The sequence below is a fragment of the Tachypleus tridentatus genome, chromosome 10 (assembly GCF_004210375.1).
Source record: "Tachypleus tridentatus isolate NWPU-2018 chromosome 10, ASM421037v1, whole genome shotgun sequence".
Taxonomy (NCBI): Eukaryota; Metazoa; Arthropoda; class Merostomata; order Xiphosura; family Limulidae; genus Tachypleus; species Tachypleus tridentatus.
Window position 1 is genome coordinate 34,800,830 of NC_134834.1, and position 23,042 is coordinate 34,823,871.

At 34.1% G+C, this 23,042-nt stretch overlaps 1 protein-coding gene and 1 long non-coding RNA gene across 3 annotated transcripts; one reads left to right on the forward strand and one right to left on the reverse strand.

The window, feature by feature from the left end:
• Positions 1–460: 460 nt before the first annotated feature.
• LOC143228042 (homeobox protein vent1B-like) lies at positions 461–3,865 on the forward strand. Its single transcript, XM_076459387.1, has 2 exons — positions 461–857; positions 2,587–3,865. The coding sequence occupies exons 1-2, from the start codon at positions 545–547 to the stop codon at positions 2,928–2,930; spliced, it is 657 nt and encodes a 218-aa protein (XP_076315502.1). The 5' UTR covers positions 461–544; the 3' UTR covers positions 2,931–3,865.
• Positions 3,866–9,716: 5,851 nt separating this feature from the next.
• LOC143228043 (uncharacterized) lies at positions 9,717–20,790 on the reverse strand. 2 transcript variants are annotated; one of them, XR_013015157.1, is made up of 3 exons: positions 20,117–20,790; positions 11,068–11,555; positions 9,717–10,067 (listed from the first exon to the last, which is right to left on the reverse strand). It is a non-coding gene; the product is annotated as an uncharacterized LOC143228043 (long non-coding RNA). The 2 variants fall into 2 exon arrangements; XR_013015158.1 differs by lacking the exons at positions 9,717–10,067; positions 11,068–11,555 and adding an exon at positions 13,223–13,559.
• Between the last annotated feature and the right edge of the window lie 2,252 nt (positions 20,791–23,042).

Consider the following 23,042-nt stretch of genomic DNA (forward strand, 5'->3'; position numbering starts at 1 on the left):
GAATTACGGGTCAATAGCGAACACATTCAGCGATGGGTTTCAATCCCGCAGCCGATAGATTGTGAGGTGATTGCTTTAACCGTTAAGCCATAGAAAGTATTTATTAGTTAAATAAATATGTAAAACATTTGTTAACCTATAAATTGGATTTAAAATTTTTATTTTTTTGTTTCCAAAACAATTTAATGTGAAATGCTTTAAGTTTTCAATAATGACAAAAATTCCTGTTGTCACCAACTTGAAATTATTCTTTCGTAAGGACTGATCTACTGGATAACAAAATATCGTCATAAACTATTTCTAAATAATGATTGGTAAATATTAGGTCTGTAGCTCCGCCTGCTAAGAACGTAAGAGAATGAGCATCGTGAGGATGGATTGTTATAACCCGTAAATAAGATAATTACCATCTACGAAGCTTGTACTGTACTGCTTCAAACACGTTCTTATTCAACAGGTGGTATCGATAGATGAACTGGTTTTAAAATACCACAAACTCGAGCAGCTGAAAAAAGAACTTATCAGTTCGAGAGCACTGGCTAAGATGCAGACAACATTACCTTTTCTGTTTTGTTCACCACTAGCAGCGTGCTTCAGCGTAGCATCCACAGCCTCTCTTATCCGTGATAGCCCGCCCCCGGTTTACGTGAATATTCCTGCATTCACCGAATTTGACACTCGTCTCAGGAAGACTAAAAACAAAAAACCCTCATTCACCATAGAAGCCATTCTGGAACTGAGTAGTGAGAGGAAACCATCCTTATTTAGATCTCGTCGTATAATATCGTCAAATCGAGAACAATTGGAATTTTTTTCGCCGTTTTCGGCTAAGACCGGAGATTCATCATCGAAAACTGGTAAATTACAAAATTCGTTGTTTATAAGTTATTTTACTTAAATACCAAATTAAAATTGGGTAATTTAAAGACAGATAAAAGGAGGATTAAAATGATAGTAAAAACTACAATGTTTCATTAAGTTAATACTTAGTTATTGATTGCTCTTTTAATAGTAGCAGTGTAATTTTTAGAGCAAACCTACATTAGTGCTAACCAGCCCTATGTCATGTCTAATGTATGAAATAGATCGACGGACTTTAGTGTCGTAAGTCCGTAACCTTACCGCTAGCCCGCCTGAAAACTGAATAGTTAGTTTATATATTTAAAAACGGCTGATATGGGTTGAGAAAACCTTTATACCTATATTAATAAGTATAATCAAACATCTAAGCACGCCCTCTACATTCCTACACTCAATTACACAAACATGTGGTCAGCTATCGATTAGTTACCTCTTTCTTTCTTTGTGAACCTGACGATAATCGAAGAAGGTCGAAACGTCGTTCACTCCTCTACATAAAATTTTCTCATCCATACCAGCCGTTTTTTAAATATATATTTTTCTCCACAAGTGGGTTTTCTCGTTATCACGGATGATTAGTTTGATTTGAAGTTGAGCATAAAGCTGCACAATAGGCTATCTGTACTCTGCCAACATTGGATATCGAAACCCGCTTATAGGGACAAATTGATTGGTATTTTGTTGTTGTTTTTTTGGAATTTCGCACAAAGCTACTCGAGGGCTATCTGTGCTAGCCGTCCCTAATTTAGCAGTGTAAGACTAGAGGGAAGGCAGCTAGTCATCACCACCCACCGCCCACTCTTGGCTACTCTTTTACCAACGAATAGTGGGATTGACCGCACATTATAACGCCCCCACGGCTGAAAGGGCGAGCATGTTTGGCGCGAGGCGAGCGCGAACCCGCGACCCTCGGATTACGAGTCGCACGCCTTACGCGTTCGGCCATGTCAGGCCGGTTAGTATTTCGACGAATATCTTTGTTTATTTCTAAAGCTAAGTTATGTCGACGGATCGATCAGTTTTTTCACGCTAATTTAATATAGTGAAAGTTGCAGGTTTAATTCGAGTAAACCCAATGAAATGACATACTTTTTGTTAATGAGTTTTATATAAATGGTACTCGAAACTTTCGGCACTTGGTGAAACTATATGAAGTTTTTGTGAAAAATACAATTAACTTTTCTCCCTCAATTCTGTAAGTTAGTTTTGTGTTCAGCAGTTTTAAAATTATTTATACTTTTTTGTATAATCAATTTTAAAGTATTTTCTTCACCTACGACTCTGCATAAGAATCTACGCGAATTACGCTAAACCAAAAATAAAGCTAAAAGTACAAATTTCAGTACCATGCGCTTAAAAATTGTTTTATACGTAATTTAGAAACATATGTGTAAGTGGTTATAACACAAACATTTCATATCTACAGAATTTGTATAATTGCCGTCAATCTTTGTATCTGCTGAAAATTTGAACATCGTGAAATTAATTCTAGAGTTGTTTGAAAGTTACTATGGACTGTAACTTGTTGGTACCACAAACAAAATTTGGATAAAAGCACAGGTTACGAAACAGCAAAATTCATTGCTTCATAATAAGAAAGAATCGATGAACATATAAGAAAAGTACCAAATAAATATCAGCATTGTGATTTTGACTTTGTGTATTAACAGTGGATGATTTTTGTTATTGAATGAAAAATGCAAATATTCAGTTTTTATTTTTTAGATGAAAATAGCTTGCTACAGAGACCACGTACTGGATCTATCAACAATGGCGTGACATCGAAAGCTACGACCAAAGCCAAACGAGTACGAACTGTTTTCACCAACGAACAGCTCGATCGACTGGAGTCCGAATTCAATCAGCAGCAGTATATGGTTGGCCCTGAGAGACAGCGACTCGCCGCTTTGTTAAAACTGAAAGACATTCAAGTGAAGGTGTGGTTTCAAAACCGACGAATCAAGTGGAGAAAACAACAACTTGATGCCCAACATGCCAAGTTGACGAGACTAAGACAGAAGTGTGATGACGATACAGACACAGGGGCTCAATCGATTCTGCTACCTTGAACCAAAGAAGTCAGTGCCGGTAATACGTCTCAGATATATTTGAGATTTGTTCGTATATAAAAAAAAGAAATATAGGCCTGTATTCCGGTGTGGTTTGTTAAAAGAATAGCTTGTCTCTAAAATTAGTTTTTATATAATTGACACTAGTACTAGGAGGCGTGCCACCATAAACAAATTGCTGATACAGGTCTCTGGAAGACAAGGTAATCTGGAACACATCATTTTAGAATTTCCTGTTGTTTGTTACAAGTCTTATGTTTTAAATATCTAAAACTCCACATTGTATGTAAAATTCAAATGTGATCAAGTTCAAGATTATTATTTCGAAACCAGAACTGCTAACAACTGGTTCGATATCAGATCGTTTAAACAGAGTCTACAAATTCATCGTGAAATCTTCAGTGCGATTCTAGTATCAATTTTTTAAACGTTTCTTTGGTTTCTATGATCATAAATGTAAGCCAGTTCTTTATTATTTTTTTTCAGTTATATGTGAATTTTTATTACCTGTTTTTATACCAAGAATAATTGGTTTTTCTGAAATTATTCTAAAAACGTTATGACATATTACAAAATATTAAAACGTTGAACGAAAATATCACTCAGCGTGTAGGTAATAAAATTGAGATTACCTAAGCTGGTTTGAAGACTGAAAACATTGTGTCTTTGGTAACATTATACTGTTTGTCGTTTTAAAATGTTTGTATGAATCTGATAGTCAGAACAGCCAAATATATGATTATACGTCAAAATATGTAATCACTGTGAATCTGTGTTATTTTGATATTTGTTTTTGTATATAACAATGTAGTCTTCGTCGTCTTGTAGATACGTAGAGCATAAATAAGAGAAGGTCGTTTTGATGACGTCACTATTGTGTACGACATATTTTGGATATCTGTGTAATGAGAAAAGTGTTTCCGAATAAAATGTGAGAACCCACCCTGTATAATAATATTATTGAAGTTCTGTGTCACTCTCACACATTCATGAAGGTAAAAATAACTTTAATACTGAACTCAGATTTGAAGATTTCTTGTACACTTGTTTATCTTTTATGTTTAAAGGCTCAAACATTCAATATTTATGTAACTCAAAGTGGCCAAAACTGGAATGTGTCAGCACTCATACTTTTTGTGAAATCTACTAAATAAATGCCGTCAGGTTCGTTATTTAAACTGCTAGTTTTTGAACTTAACAAAAGTTTCTGTGGCTGGATTCTTAACGTGCTGCAATCTTAACATGATTCTCACAGCGTAACAAAAACCTTAACCTGGTCTTTGCCCTCTTGCAATATTAGTTAATGTAATAGCATTGTCCCTAACATATAATATATAATTTGTTTGAAGAGACGTGGTGCTTACAATGCGATAAATCAAATTATACTCAAAATACAATAGGCATGCTTGTCTAAGATGACATATTAGGTACGGTGAAAATCATTCATAAGTTTATGTTTACATGGCCTTCAGTTAAACATTGATATTTTAAATCGAAAATAACAATTTCTTTACAATATTGTACTTTCTTCATATGCCTTGTAATTTGGTCTTCATAATATGGTAGGAATTTAGTCAGTGCTTTGGTTTTTAGTTTCGCGCAAAGCTACACGAAGGCTATCTGCGCTAACCGTTCCTAATTTTGTAGTGTAAGACTAGAGGGAAGGCAGCTAATCATCACCACCCACCTCCACCTCTTGAGCTACTCTTTTACCAACGAATAGTGGGATGACCGTAGATTTATAACGCCCCCATGACTGAAAGGGCGAGCATGTTTGGTGTGACAGGGATTCGAACTCGTGACCTCCGGATTACGAGTCGAGTACCATAATCACCTGGCCCTGCAGTCAGTGCAGTGCCAAGGTTTTCAAAATATAATATAATACAGTATTTGTCCATAAAGATACAAAATGTTTACAATTTACATTATATGGTATGTTTGTACATTCTTGTTATATTGCAGTTTCTTGTTCTTATTGTGACTCTATCGTTAACATACACGATCAAGTAAAAGGGGTAAAAATAATTGTTTGCATATTTTTCTTGCTACATAAATAAAATACGATCAAACTCTTTAATTATTACAATTTGTTTTGTATAATGTGTCAGTGTTTTTCAATGAAGAAGTAGAAAAGAAAACCCTAATTTTCAGCTCATGTTTCTTGAATTCATTTCAATACATGATATATACTAAAAACTTATCACTTCAGTGGGAACTTTTTACGACGTTTTCAACTTTATATTAATTAAACTTGCACGGCATTTATATTTCATTTTTATTGTTAAATGTAACTCGACCGATGATTTTCTATCTCTTGCTTTATATATTCTCACACGACCGTGAACTGATGGGGAGAATTTCCGCGGAATAAACGTTTGTAACCTCAACCTCCCCTTCGACAATTACTATTCAAAGTCTCTTATTGTCAAATATTATTCATCCGAACTTCCACAATAAGTTTTATATGGTATTCAGACAGAAAGAATATTTCAATTTTAAGTCCAGTCTTCTTGTTCCGTGGGTCAGTAAAGGGTCATCGTTTTGACGAATTGAACTTCGTGGTTCACTGATTACACTATGTAACACAAATTTTATTCCTGGATAGTATGTGTTATTCCTTAATTGCTTATGTTGTAAAAGTACAGAAAATGGCCATTATTCTCTTCAAACTTTGCTTTCGTGACCTGGATAATGAAATTTAAAAATTAACCTATTGTTTTTATGTTAAAAACAGGCATATTTGCACATTTTCATTTACATAGAGCCTGAATAAAACAATATACGAATTAAGATTTACATGTATTTATACTAATGTTATACAAAAATGTTTAGAAGTGAGTAGTTTTTTTCAGATTTACGACTATAATGTAAATCACTTTCACGTATCAGCCCCCAGATATAGTCTCTCATCATATTTTCGTTAAACGCTCACAGGTCACAAAAGCAAAGTTTCAAGATAAAAATAGGTCTTTTCCATTTACTTTAGGCATAAGCAATTGGGAAATAACACTTTCTGCCCAGGAACAAGAAAAGATAAAAAATTGTTACATAATGTTATTGGTCTTGAGTGTAACAGATATAGTTTAAACGAGCATACAGACAGAATAGTACAAGAATTAACCCCACAGAATACACAAATTGGATTGTAGCTACTGTTAGGTATTATAATTTGTTTCGGACAAGTCTCCGATTTATTATGCTACGTGTATTACGTATTACTAATTCAAATAATCGGGAATTTTAATTTAAATGTTAATATGTGTAAAATATATGATATTTTCCAACAATTTCGATACACACAATTTTCTTTAACACAAATATATTTTAATATACAAACAAAAACCATTACGACTTATAATAACGGTTATTACTAATATTGGATTACAAACTTACAAACTACACTAAGTCTTATATTAGTTCTAGAACTGAATATTTAGTCGACGATTCAGGTCCGTGACAAATAAATAAATTAATAAATTTTTACCAGCGACAATATTTAATGTTCTCGTAGAAATACTAACGTCCAAACTTAATTCACTGAAATTAAACGGTTTGTAGTGTTCGAAACCTATAAATGTTCTTTGTCAAATTCTGTAGTTTGCCGATTAATAGGCTTTGATAAGAAGTGTAGTTTCCGAGGTTTATAGCATACTGACTGTAGCTGACCAATAGTAATATTCTACTGTCTCTTAGGCTAAGTCTCCTACTGGTACAGCGGTAAGTCTTCGGATTTACAACGCTAAATTCAGGGGTTCGATTCTTCTTGGTGGATTCAGCAGATAGCCCAATGTGGCTTTGCTATAACGCAACAAAATTGTACTGAAACAAGCGCAGGTATTAAAATAAACGTATAAAAATAAATCCGTTACGCTACACTGGGTATTGAACATAAACATTTAAATATAATTACCTGTTTGTGCAGAAATACAAAGTAAACAGCGGGTCTTAGAAATTATTTTTTAGTTAGTGACTGTGCACGCCCAAGACTTCAATTGTGGAACTCTCATTAAAATATGTTTACTCGTCGCAGATTTCTCAAGAGCCAATATTATGACTCTAGCAATGACTCCCCTCTCTACATACACACACATCGACTAGTATGATGGTGGTCCTTTGACCACAATTCAGTGCAGTAGAAGCAAAGAAGGATTTCAAAGCGACAGTGAAGCCAGTGTTTGACATTCAGGATCTTGTTTATCTCGAAAAAAAATAGTTTAATAGTTCACTGATCATAAATATAAAGGTAAGAAGTAAAAGAAAAAACAAAAAGGAATCGAAGAGGCAAAGTTGAGATTTTAAGAGCAACGAACTTTTTCATTATCTATCGCTTGTTTAAAAAAATATAGTACTGTATTTCTAGCCAAGGAACATTGTTTGCGTACTGAACAAAAACATTTTAACTTACAATCTTTTCGAATGGTGTTAACACCCACGGTGGTATGTTTGCAGACTCACATCGCTAGAAATTAGGTTTCAATACACATGAGGGACAAAGCAACGGTATCCAATTATGTAGCTTTATGTTTCATTCCAAACACTCTGACGGAATTATCAAAGTTGGTTTAATATTCTGTTTTATTTTCCTAGCGAACAATATTTGCACTATCACAAAAGCAGTAAAAAAATGACTTCAGAAAAGATCAACAACAAATACTGATGATGAATATGACATACTTAAATTATTCATCTGAAGTACATTGTAATCAAAGCTCAACGAAGACAAAAGCAATACTTAAAAAATTAATTCTTAATACCTTACGGTCGATCGTTATCGGGGCTCTTGTGAATATGTTATGATGGAAATTCTGTAATAACAATGTTCCTGTTCAACGCATGTAGGAAATATGAGGGCCAGAACTCGTTGCGTGTCTTTCATCTTCACCTTGTATCTTCATCATTTTCATCTGACCTAGGCAACTGTTTTAAATCTGTCCCATCTCACTTTGTCTTTCTCTTGCACTGTTCCAGAACAAATTTTAGTTTTAATTAGTAGTTTAGTTTAGAATTTATTCCATAGATGGTGGCAGTAGAAGAGTTCAATTGAAATGAATAGCTAAAGTGTCTTGATACTGTAAACATGCCATATTTTAATCTGAATGCTAATCAATGTCTCAAATCCTTGATTTAACCTATAATGATACTGAAAGAATTTACTATTAATATAATCATTTATTAAAACAAAATTAACAAAAAAACCCAAATTAACTTTGATCACGACACTTTTAGAGAAGAATCGAGCGCTGTGATCATTGAGATACTTTAGCATATGATGTTTAAATTTCAATGTTAATAACTATTAATTTATATTATCGGTTTTTCTTAATATTGAATGAGCTTGCTCTGAACGTGCTCACTTATTTAGAAACAACAATTATAAAAAAAATCCAACTGTGCTGGCATTTGAAGGTGATGTTTTTATTGGCAGTTTTTCTTTTATATTTAAGAATTCTCCATAGGCGGCCTCATAATAACTTCCAATACAAAAGAAACAAAATTAGATAACACTTACAAAAATGAAATGCGCTTCGTTAGTGTCATTTGTCATAGTTTATATAAAAGGACGTACTAATGTATAACGTTCCGTTTGTTTGTTTTTGAATTTCGCACAAAGCTACTTGAGAGCTATCTGTGCTAGCCGTCCCTAATTTAGCAGTGCAAGATTAGAGGGAAGGCAACTAGTCATTACCGCCAACTCTTGGGCTACTCTTTTACCAACGAATAGTGGGATTGATTATTACATTTTAACGCCCCAACGACTGAAAGGGCGAGCATGTTTGGTGCGACCGGGGTTCGAACGCGCGACCCTCAGATTACCAGTCGAACGCCTTAACTCACCTGCCCATGCCGGGCCGTATAACGTTCTGAACAAGGGCGAACCAGTTTATAATAAAATGGAAAAAAAAGGCATTCATATTATTACGAATTCCATATTTCGAACAATCAAAACTTATTTTCGTTCTTATCTGTACCTTATAAGAAGACAACAGAAGCGAATGAACGTTTTAGCTGAAGTAAATTTTGAATCATAATACAATATTTTGCAAGAGTAATGGAAAACATACATTGTAAACTTACATCTTTACATAAATCGTCTAGAAATCCTTGTACAATAATCTGTTTTTCTAACTAAATGATAGCGCTTTTTGAGTGATAAAGAAACTCCACCAAGAAGACAGGTTTTGATAACAATTTGCTGAAAATACTCGCGCTGATATGTGGAGCATTCATAGGTATATAAAAGAAGCATTATGTTTGTGTGAAAACATTTCAAACGCTATCTCCGCCTACCACTGACTTTTACCCACACTACACTGCTGGTATATAAAGGGTTAATAAGCCACATGACGCGTCACTTATGAATAGTTTTTGTTTGTGCGTGCACTTTGGCAATATGCTTTTCTTTTCAATATTATTTATTCATCGCTATGGCAATAAGAGGTTGTGTAAATGATCAAACATACTTTGTTATATTTGTGACAAATTTGTTGTAGAAAGAAAAACGCAAAACATTACAGAATTGGTCATAAAAGCGTATACATGTATTTTGGAATAAAACTTAGGGACCAAGACAAATTCTAAACTACCCAGAAAGTTTGCACTGGTTGTGTCGAAAAATTGAGACAATGGATTAAAGGTTAAAAAAGAAGTATTTTCCTTTTGGAATTCCATTTTAGTGATCCGATAATCGTGCAAATACAGCTAATTAATCATTAATGAAGGTTTCTTATTAGTTTATCTCCATTCTCTTATACGTATGATCATACAGTTCAGATTGGGTTCACGGTCAGGTAAGTATAATAGTAAACAGCTACAAATGAATATCTTCCTTTATTACTATTTTAGAAAAAAAAAAAAAGTTCTCCGGTGGGTCAGCGGTCAGTTTATAGGCTTACAGTATTAAAATCTGGTGATCCATTATCCATGTCAAACAGAGCACTGAATGTCCATTGGTATCTTTGCGCTAAAACAAACTGAACCAATAAAATAACTCGATTGAACAATAGATCTTAAGAAAGAAATGAGTATTGCCATTTCATACTACCAATTTTATTGTCTGTTCAACCAGAAGAACGAGAATATATGCTAGACACCACCACCCACAAAACCTGCTCTCTTAAATGGAGATGACGTCACATCCTGGAAAAGAAACATTATAAAAGTAATCAATAAAACGTTAGTTTTGATATTAAAATAGAATGATTATACTATCAAAATTTATATACAAAGTTTACTCATGTATTTATTCCTCTATCGTAATGTATATGTCAAACATCCAAGAATATAAATGTACACAAACAGTTGAATTTCAATACGTTTAGTAATGATCCCCCAACAAGCCTAAGTTCTGCAATGCATAATGTACAAAAGAAAGTAAAATTGCTTAAAATATCCAACATTATCTCACATGAGCTTCTCCAGCAGATAAGCACGAAATCGTTCAAGTTGTGAAGACTAGCACACACATATATTCATAGGGAGCTTCATACGAAATCAAGACCCATTGGATATCTTACCCCAAACAACAACCATCTCTTATCCGAAAATCAGTATTACACAACTATATGCTACAATGCAAATAGAAATGTCATCTAAATATCTAAAAGTGGGCATAATATATGGAAATTCATGTAAAAACGAGGCCCACCCCTGATTTTGTCCTGAACAGTTCATACTGAATAATAGCATGGCCACAATATAAAACAAAACAGTTTTTTTTAAATATATGCTACTAATGTACTTAGAAATGTTACCTTACTACCCAAAACCATGTTTTTCTCTCCAGATAATTTATTTATACCATTTAAATTAATATATGAAATTCTCTTGTTTGAATATGGTAACTAGTTAACTTCGAAAACTTATAGTACAAATGGCATTGTGAGTCCACTTCATAGATTGTATCACATGGAAATATAATGCAGAAGGCGTCTTTTTTATATTTCTTATTTTTATTAAAATTCGTTCAAATAGCCTCGTACAAAAATCCTGAAAAATATCAATTATACGAATAATGTAGCATTTACAATTAAATCTATACCTTTTAAATGTGTGCCACAATGTGAAACATCATCAGTGTAAACTTTACTTCAATCACATTTAATGTACTAACGAGTATCTAAACATCAGTGTAACTTACGTTATAAGAATTATGAGATTCATCCGAATGGATGTATAGTTTATACCAATGTATAATCTATCTCTGCCATCATGGACGTTCGAAACATTAACTTTGGTAGCAAGTTCTGGCACAGAAATGCACGGCAGTTTTGAACAAGAAAACAAGCTGGCCATGCAACAGTTGAAGAGATCACTGCAGGACTTGACAACCTGTGGTACGATTGACCACACAGCCTTGGTTTGCTTCATCTCCAACTCTATTCACAGGCACTCGGTAAATTCTGCCCAGCACTTGTGGCTTCCTCCGTGTTTAACCAGTCTGGTAAACAGCTCTTTTTACATCCTGTTAAAAAGTATAAGTGGGATATTTTCTCTTGTTCCTGTTCCTTGAGCAGATTACTTGATGACCCTGGCTCACATTACTAGTTGAAGAGGTGTGACTGTACATCAATAAAATAAGCATCTTTAACAAAGCAAGATCCCCTTGTACTGTTTCTTATAGTATTTCTGAAATGTTTGAAATTATGTGGTTACATTAGTATATGTACATAATTAACATTATTAACATAGAAAAATACTTCTGATCAGAAAGTGACATCTGTGTCGTATGTGTTGTAACACACTCGAAATTATAAAAGTTACGAAAATATAAATAAATTTTGAAGTTTCGATTCCATGTCAAGCTATTTTTAGAAATTCCTTGCAAGTTTATTTGCTAGCATGCTTTATACTGAAAAAATAAAACCTACTACAACAGTTTGAGTAAGGTGGTCAGATTTGATCTAGTGGTTAGCGTGAAGGGTTCGAGTCCACAATATGTAGATAACAGCGGTATCCAATTTTCAGCGTAATAAACGTGACAGTCAAGCACAATATTCGATTAAGGGCAGCCACATAAGTGGTGGATGCTGCTTATTAGCTGCTTTCAGTCGTCAGTGGACCAAATAAGGATGGGATAGACTGTTGACTTTTCCGTTTAATAATTTTCTGTTCAGGTCGAAAATATTACACATTTCGTTATGGAAACTTAATATATCGTTATGCAATAAATTACAATTTTAATGCAAATACAAGTTCATGTATTTCAGTTACATCTACTTGTATTTACGTTATATTTTCCTCTGATAACTTTTAATAAGGTTTTAGTCGATAATGGAAACAAGTACTTTTATATTACTAAGTAATGAAGAACTCTCAAATAAACTACTTATTGTGAAATAACCGTATGCAAGGTTGATAAACACTTTTCACGCTAGAAAATTTCAAATTCAAGATACATGTAAAATATTTATATCATCCAATATAATTTTTTTTTTAAATTAATCCCGCGTTTAAACTTAAAAATAAAAGTTAATTATGTGACCCACGAATACTTCTCTACTTGCTAAGTTTTGAGCACAGTAGAGTAAATGGTAAATGAAACATATTGGCTTGTTTTTCAACACTTAATTTCAACCACATACTTAACTACACTGGCATAATTAGTCTGCAATAACTACATGTATAATTCTTTTAAGGACAATATTCTTTACATGATATTAAACGCACCACATGATATTCATGATGCTTGCACCTACTACAGGTTCGTCCTCGCGCTGCCTTTGGTGTCATAGTAGCTGTCGTGCGACCTACGCAAGATTAAGAGATAGCTACGTTTTTCGGATTTACTAACTGGCACGAATAAAGGTTTGGAGTATTTTAAGAGTTCCCAACCTAATTTTTATCCGTGGGTTTTCTCTATAAAATTCTTGGTATTGCATTTACTACTCTCTTCTACTAAACTTTAACATACGTGTGCATTAAAACTCAAACTAAAAGCTTTATGCCAATTTTAAATTCGCATTCGATATTGCTATACACTGCTTTCCGCCCTCAGCAATATTTTTTACTTTTGTTTCTCCATTTCAGTTTTATTAATTTTAAAATTTGAATGAAAAATACAAAATAATTAACACGATGTAAAAACAAAAAACATCTCCTTTGCTCTACTATTTGTTTTATTTCACTTTTAGTTTGATTATGACAAGGTGACAAGTCCAGTAACTAACCATACATAGCTTTTTCATTGAGTGATATTTTTCTTAATATTTAATTGTTTATTTTTCTAAAGCTTTATAATTTGTTTGTTTGTTATTAAGCACAAAGTTACACAAAGAACTATCTGTGCTCCGCCCACCACAGATATCGAAATCCGGTTTTTCACAGTATAAGTCCGCAGACATATAATTTGCTTACAGAAATAATAATAAAAATAGGCTAAAGATCGAGAAGACTGTTTTACTCTTTCAAATGATGATAAAATTATAGTTATTGTTATAACTAGATAGGAACTAGGCCTGTTGAAGCAAGATGATGATGAACGAAATAAGAAATCTCGGTTTCAGAGTCAGGAACACTTTGGACTGTTGTAAAGCGACATATTAGGAACACTATGGACTGCTGTAAAGCGACATATACACCGGAGATAGAGCGAATATGCCAGATAGCTTTTCAAATATAGCTTCTGATGACCTATAAAGAAGAAAATTCGGATGATTTTTGTATTGCTTTAATAAGAACATCCGTGTCATCCTTATATAAGCACAATCTCCAATTAAATAATTCTTGTTCGATTTTGAAATTATAGATCCAACAAAAGATTCAAATGAAAAAATGTAATTGATTATAGGGATATTACATTACAGTTCTGGTGATTACCGTTAAAAAAAAATCTTAAGTATCAGTTGAACTTACTTATTCCAAACTGTTATCCCGCGAACATTTTTTTTTAAGTTGAAACAATAATAACACGCTGAGGTAACTGTCCTTTGTCCAGGTTACGAACGTAAAAAATGTATGAGTGAATGTTATAATTAAAAACACAAAAATTCTAAATTTCACACAATTTATTTATAACACGACACATTATTATAGTATTCATTATTATCCCTCAAACGTTTTGTATAAGCTAAAAGAACTCAATGTGTATATACTTAAAACATGGTATAAGTTGTGCGAGGGTCAGGGTGACCTTGTTCTAAAGCAGTGGTTCCCAACCAGGGGTGCGAGATAACATTTGTTTTGGCTACCTTCACCTTTATTCTTAAATAAATAATTACTGTGAGGGGTGCGAGAACATATTAAATTTTTTTAGGGGTGCGGGGCATGAAAAAGGTTGGGAATCACTGTTCTAGAGGTAGCGGCAAGTATGTTTTCTATCATCCGATTTCAACACCCACCACTACTGGAGGGTAGAAGGTAGAGGGAGCTGGTTGAGATTCGACAGTGTTTTACTTCACAGAAGTGTTTGTTTGTTTATTTTTGAATTTCGCAAAAAGCTGCACGAGAGATAGCTAGCCGTCCCTAATTTAGCAATTTAAGACTAGAAGGAAGGAAGGTAGTCAACACCCACTCTTGGGCTACTCTTTTATCAACGAATAATGAAAGGGCTGAAAGGGCGTATATGTTTGTCGTGACGGTGATTCGAACCTGCGATCTTCAGATTACGAGTCGAGAGCCCTAATCACTTGGCCACGTCAGGCCATTCAGAAGTATCTTAAGGGATGAAATTGAAAGGTTATGAAAATAAGAAATGAGTATCACTCCGGAAATGGCATTTTATATCAGCCTAACGGCGACTGTTGGGATAAAAAACGTTTGAGTTTATGTAGTATTGCAATAGTGACGACCATTTGTTTTCATTACATTTCTCCACAGATAATGCTTGTGCACTCTCTAAGATATATAAAACGTTTGTGTACACTTTTTCACATTGAGTGTTTGTTATGTTATAGAAAATTTAATATAGTTGTTTTTCTTTAACTTGGTGTAATTACGTAGCGCCATTTACGAATGCAAATAACGTTATGTCAAATACAATAAATGCTCAATAAGAGCAGTACTGGAGAGTAGAGGGTGCTGTGAACCCCAATTAACATTCCAAAATATCATCTCATAAAGTTTGGTTGAGATTGGCCAGCCACATAAGAGTAGTTAGATAACGAACAGACAGACACAAACATTTTTGTGTTTTATATATATAAAAGATGAAATTGTAGTTCCAACTGAACGAATACTGTGAAAATCTATCTGATTGTTACAATAATAACAATAGAATGGCCGTAGATATTGTTTTCAATATTGTAAACAATAGGGCAGAAGAAATCATACGTTCATCAAACAATCACATGGCTAATTGTTTGTGAACGAACTCTCTTAAATTTTCACTAGGATTCCGAGATCAAGTCTCAGTTTACTCAAAGATTATACTTCATTAAAAATGACATACTTTGCCATGAAAATAAAATCAACTGCCACTTCAGAACATTACGAAGAAGTATAAAATTGATAGTTTATTTTTACCCCTGACATAAATCATATAACGGAGGCGTACCTCGGCGTGAATTTGAGTTACAAACGGTCGGGGTTTGAATTTAAACTGGAAATGGTGCAATCTGGTTACCTTTTTGACATATATAACCTTGTGACGGATTTACTGTCGTAGTTGTATTTTAATACCGATGTTTGTTTACGTTAAATTTATGTTTAAAAATATACGTACCTTACACTGTAAAATCTGTATTGCGAAATTACACTAGATTACACCTATTCACTAACATTGTAGAGCATTCTCTCGTGTAAGAATCAACAATATGTAAGTGTACGTAAATACTGGTATATCATCTATATTGTTGCTTAAGCTTAACTTTCTAGAAACTAGCCCCACGCCTATAAATATAACCAACGCGACGCCCCAAGAGACAATATAAATACTATTGGTGTGCTATAAACCTAGGAAGCTATAACTGTGATTAGTATAACGCTTATCAATCGAGAATTTCGATTAATCGATCAGGAACGTTTAAGATTTCGAACATTACAAACTATTACGAAAACATTGTATAACTTCAGTGGTGGATAGCTCTGCGACTGGCCGGCGAATAATACAGAACTAACTAGGTTTCTGTTAAGTGAATTGTACCAATATCAACTCTTAATTAACTCGCTCATCGTGAGTCCTTGATATGACATGACTGAAGTTCCACACCAGAAGAGAGACTCCATACTGTTTGCAGGTTTGTAAAACTTTTCTTCATAAGCCATTATTTGTAATAACCGTTATTGTAAGTTATGTTATCGTTTGTATATTAAAATATATCTGTATTAAAAAAAGAAAAATATGAATATATCAATCTTGTTGGCAAGTATTATCGACATGTAATTAACTACTAAATCTAATTTATCATTTAACTCGACTTTAGGCTATTTGAAATTATATTACATTATGAAATAAATTGGAAACTCGTCCTGGATAAATTGTAATACGTAACAATATGTAAAAAAATTAGCTATACAGACGGCATAGAGCATTGAAACATTGTTAAGAGAAAACAATCACTTTTAAACTACTATGTGAGAGAAAATTCATTTATTGAATTTTTACTGTTACGCATGGGTGAATGTTTAACAACTTCCCCGTCTTATATATGTCAGTCATGGGCCACCTGTGAAGCCATATTACTGTAATTTTTCATTCATAGTGAGAAAAAGTATTAATCGGAAACTACGCATATTTGATCAGAAACGTTTGTGAGTTTCGAACATTGTAAGCCATTTAACTTCACAGAATTAATTTCGGACGTTAGTATTTCTACGAGGGCATTAGATATCTCCATCGGTGAAAAGTGAGCTTATAAACCGCGTGAGGCCAGCCAATAATAGAGCTAGCTAGCTTTTCCGTCAACAGAAGTGTATCTGTGTATCAATATAAAATTAAACATTTATTAAACATCTACGAGCAGTTTGTTTGTTCGTATTTAAGCATAAAGTTACACAATGGGCTAGCTATGCTCTGCTCACCACGGGGTACTTATATCTGATCTCTAGCGTTGTAAGTTTGCAGACATGCCGCTGTGCCACTGGGAACACTACGAAGAGTAATGCATATATGTGTGTGTGTTTAAATAATATAGATACAAATGTTCAAGAGATAATTAATGTATTCATTTCTAAGATCCAAATGTACATTGTTATAAACAGCACACATTAAGAAGGGCATATGTTACTGAGTTATATAACGATATATATAAATATCAGCTCATAATAAATACGTACGGCAGCATATTCGTTAAATTCAATCTATGTCAAGATGGCACGTTATGCTGAACTACAGTATCAATAGTACAAGCTGATGACAATTAGTAACCCATGCTCCTGAACTGAATACCAGTCCATCGCAAGTTAATCCCAAGCTACCCATTGATACCTATATTATACAGGTGTACTGACTCAAACAATTAAACTAAAGTGTTTTACTCAAAGACACAATCTTTATCGAGCATATATGAAGCTACTAAAACAATACTAATGAAAGGACTATAGTTTGTGTGTTTTGTTTTTTATAGCAAAGCCACATAAGGCTATCTGCTCAGCCTACCGAGGGGAATCGAACCCCTAATTTTAGCGTTGTAAATCCGGAGACATACCGCTGTACCAGCGGGGGTCAAAGGACTATGGACATGATACATCAATTAACTATTATCAGCACACATTATTAACTATGAACAGCAATAAATAATTACCAAAAACAACATTTTTAATCAGCTAAGAACACCATATATCAATTAATTATGAACACTATCCACTAATCAAGTGTGGTTAGTATATATACATATTTATTTATTACAGAGTAAATTTTGAATGATTTAAGATGAGCTCAAGCAACTTCTTATGACTTTACATTTGTTAACAGAACTTATGTTAATCGAATGTACAAAAGAAGTTTCATTGCAAAATTTGTTGGTTTAAAATGTGTGTGTATATATATATATATATATATAATTATGAGAGTGTGTGCGTATTCACGTGTGTATACATCATATTTACCTTTTTGTTTGCATGAATAATATTTTGGTTTGGGTTTGGTTGTTTTGAATTTCGCGCAAAGCTACACGAGGTCTAATTGCACTAGCCGTCCCTAATTTAACAGTGTAAGACGAGAGGGAAGACAACTAGTCATCACCACCTACCTCCAAATCTTGGGCTATTCTTTTACCAACGAATAGTGGGATTGAGAGTTACATTATAATGCCCCCACAGCTTAAAGGGCGAGCATGTGTGATGTGACGGGGATTTGAACTCACGACCCTGAGATTACGAGTCGAGCACCTTAACCCATCTGGCCATGCCCGGCTAAGTGAGGTGTGAACGTATCAACTCAGAATTAATATACTCGTCGTGGACCTGGATCGTTGATCAAATACTTAGTTATAGAATGGATATTAGTCTCAGTATTGTCTGTATATTTGTAAGATTGTTGTATATAAATCATTATTTGTAGTAACCGTTATTATAAGCTGTATTTTTGTTTGTATATTAAAATATATTTGTGCGAAGAAAGAAAATCTTATTGACAAATGTCATAAATTCAATACATATTAACATTTAATTAACTTCCACTTCAAAATTGAATTTTACGGTTATTTGAAATAGCAATATGTAATTTACGTAGTATAATAAATCGGACACTCATTCAAAATAAATTATAATTTGTAACAGTATTGAAGATTTGAAATACAAAGTAGCAATAAAATCTTGTTTGTTTAGAATTAAGCTACACAATAAGCTCTCTGTTCTCTGAAATCGAAACCTGATTTTCAGCGGTGTGATTTCGCAGACATGTCGCTGTGTCACAGAGGGGAATGACAGCATTATAGTCTTGTTTTTTTACTATATTTACATAACTTAATTAAGATCTCATTTTACTGAAAATCGTGTTTCTCTAAGTCGACCAGTTTATGGCAACACATATCCAAGACCACCAACTCTTGTAAACAAGCAAACGATGTAAAGTAACTGAAATAAAATGAGTGGCATACCTATTGATGGTGGTTACCCACTATTAGTTTAACAACAGCCTGCAAGCTTATTTCATTTGGCATGACCATGAAGATTTGTTTGTTTGTTTTTGAATTTCGCACACAGCTACTCGAGGGCTATTTGTGCTAGCCGTCCCTAATTTAGTAGTGTAAGACTAGAGGGAAGGCAGCTAGTTATCACCACCCACCGCCAACTCTTGGGCTACTCTTTTACCAACGAATAGTGGGATTGACCGTCACATTATAACGCCCCAGCTGGGAGGGCGAGCATGTTTGGCGCGACGGGGATGCGAACTCGCGACCCTCAGATTACGAGTCGCACGCCCTAACACGCTTGGCCATCCCGGGCCGACCATGAAGAAATAAATGTAGGTATGATGAAACAACGCAACTTTAGAATTGTGACAAACTAAAGTGTCTTATAAAAATACTCAGTAATAAACCATAACTGTGTGTGTGTGTGTATATACATAAGGGCCGGAACTGACCTTGTGTTACAAGATTATGACTGTGAGTATTCATAGCTCGCGTCCAACAAGAACGTGCTTCGCACTTCGGGACTATGGATGCACACTAAATTGGCGCTCAAGAATCTTACTATTCTGTCAGACAAGAGTAGCCTAAAATTTTGCACTGGATATTATTTACTAATTACCTGCATCACCTCTATGAGCTCAGAACAGTTACTTGTTTGTTGAAATTTGCACAAAACTTCTTGAAACCTATCCTCTTTCCAAGTTTTGTCGTGATAGATTACAGAAAAGGAAAATAGTCGATACTATTCACCACCAACTTTCAGATGAGCTTTAACCACCGAAAAGTGGAATTGTCCTTTACTGGAAGTGCGAGCTGTTCAGTAACCTACCGATAGCAAGTAAAACGCCTTTATCACTAGCACCGCGTCATTTATTTAATTGACGAATACAGTGACGAGTGGAATTCACAGATAACTAACTTGAAGGACTTTACAGTTAGAATAAAGTAAATGATTCTGACACTAATATTCAATAAAATACATCTAATTTATTTAATTCTTACTATAGCATATACTTTCAGTAATTAGTTACTTATTATTTAAACTTTTGAGCAAAATATTTTCCATATATATAACACTCAAACCAAGTTATAGTTAATAACTTCCTTTAGATAGGTACTTCACAATTGTCATCTAAACTACATTGATTAAATAAGAGAAATAGCAATCTTGCTTACAACAAAGTTGAAGATATATTCCTTTGGAGATTGGAAACTTTCATCATCCTGGAACTCAAGAGTGAATCTACAGAACTGGAGCTTGGCATGATCCTACAGAACTGCACTTTTCACTCCAGTCATGAGTTTTTAAACGATATTTTCTTTGTATTTTTACGAGTTACCAAGTAGCACATAATTACCCGTAAGTAATTCGCACACTTCGTTTATTAATTTCTGCAACTTATCAGTCTTTCTTAAAACAAGAATTAAACTATCAACTAATTGATTACTGTGATGGTAAGTGAGCTGGTTGCCATCTCATTTGTATTACTATTACAATCTGATGTAATGTGTACGTCAAAGTACTGATTTTAGTCTTCATTATAAACGTTTTAGTTACATTTACTTACTACCAAATCGGCGTCAGTAACATATCACTGTCAACTCATGACTAGTGTTTTTTTTTTCTTTCGACGTTCCCTCGTTCCCTCCCAGATGCTAGGCGTTGGTTTTATTTTTTATAATTCCTTAACTCATGATTCTCAATACTAATTAGTTATGTAACTGTGCTTCGGCTGTTGCGTAATACAGGCCTTCTATTACGTTATTTTTCCACATATACATACTAATTCTAAAAGCTTAGATTTATTTTAGTTCCCTTCTTAATACTGCAGCAATTGTCTAAAATTATCTAAAAATACCAATTGCTTCAGGTATGTCTATAGGCTTACATTACTAGAAACCGGTTTTCGATACCCGTGGTTAGCAGAGCACAGATAGCCCATTGTACAGCTTTGCGCTTAACTGCAAATAAACTTTTGTAAAAAGAGAAAACAAAAGATTTTAAGAATGGCCTTACAAAAGTACCAGACGAATAATCAATAAAAGGGACATATATGAAGGAGTAATCGGTCAGAATAGAGCGAAGCAAGGCTGTATCAAAGACTAATAAAAGAATAAGGCAAATTCCACCTTTTATGTTTTCTGTTTTGTTTTGAAGTTTTGTTGCGGCAAACATTGTAGCTAGAATGAAGAATCATGTGCTACAACTGAGATAAGATGTAAAAATAGGTGAACCATGACAATCTTAGATATGAGGTACAGCTATATATTTCCTCAAGCATCCCATTTCTTTCAACCTCAGTTATACGCCACGTCAGCCATACTGATAGGATTCATGAGCTAGGATACAGTGACTTCTCAGGAAAGAATACATTTATGATGTTCCTGTGATGTCAGCCGCCAGTGTGTTTACTCAGTCGCGATCTCTGAGAGAGAGGGAGGTGCATATTTTGGTAGATACATACATGCAGCTGTCGTCCTTAGGAAACGTAACAGTATTTGAATGAACTTAGGCGAATGTTGAAGATACGATCAGGTAACATTGTCTCAAGCTAAATTTCACGTCCAAAAACCAGAGAAAATATTTGTCACATGTGCAGAAACAGCATAGCATCCAGATGATATAGGTGTAACTACACAGACACCTTAATTTTGAATGAACAAAAGAATGACAAATCACGGTCCAGTGTCATGTTGCCCTTAGTTCAATCCGTTTTTACCTAATACGGCATGACTGCTTTCATTATACTAAGCAGAGAATGGCAGAACAAAATCCACCAACTCATCTTATTACTGCCATACCATATGTTCAATGTGCCAAGGTATATCCTTTTATCTGAGTAAATGCGGATTTTGCGCAGCGGTCTTTTTTTTTCTTTCAACTATGATGCTAATTTTATCCACAGCTGAAGGACTTCTAAATGATCTGCTGACATTTCATATTGATTTAAAGGTGTCGTGAAATTTTTTCAGTATTTTATTTATTTATTTTGTTGTTATTGCAAAATCTTCAGCACACCTAACTTTTCCTGCCGTTAGCTGCTTGTGACCACATATCTTGGAACTTTTTCACTGATTAGTCGTCACGCGTGATGACTTGTGAAATTCCTTCCTGTCCAATCTGTTGAATTACATTCAGCGGTACTAGACCTATTTTAATCAATAACTGTCGCACCTATGACATGATTATTGTCATTTAGCTGTATATATATACTCGTAAGTTTTATAAAATACGGGGCACGTTTAGCCCCGTTGTTTTTACTTTTATAACAAACTGGGACATTGAAACTAATGCAGGTTAATTTCTTAGTAGTATAACAGAAGGCTATATTGAACAATTTAGCTTCTTGTCTTGTTATATTACAGATAAGTATGTTTGACCTAGATGTTTAATCTTTAGGCCTTATAAAAGACGGCTATATGTAACATGGCAACCTACTTTGTTTTCCTAGTCTATAAAATTATATTAAAATTTGTACACTTCTTTTCAGGTTTTATAACTACCGAGGGAATTGAAAAACACGATGTTTTGATTTTGAACTTTTATAAAAGACAAGTATATTCAAACTACTATACCTTAACTTGAGGAGTTATAATACACACAGTTGTACTGACATTGGTAGCTCAACATTGAGGTCTTATAACAAATGCACGTTGAAATTAGTATAGCTAGTCCTTCGGTGTAACTCACAAGCGTATACTGAATTTGCTGACGTATAAGTAGTATTAAATATAGGCATATAATATCTTAACTAGTAGGTTTGTTTGTTTTTGAATTTCGCACAAAGCTACTCGAGGGCTATCTGTGCTAGCCGTCCCTAATTTAGCAGTGTAAGACTAGAGGGAAGGCAGCTAGTCATCATCACCCACCGCCAACTCTTGGGCTACTCTTTTACCAACGAATAGTGGGATTGACCGTAACATTATAACGCCCCCACGGCTGGGAGAGCGAGCATGTTTGGCGCGATGGGGAAGCGATAACTAGTAGGTCTTGTGACTACTAGTTAAACCCACTATTTTCACACTTCTTTACTGAAAAATCGTTATGTGTAATAACCTGTAACATTCCTTTACTGAATATACAGTTATAAGATTTGTTATA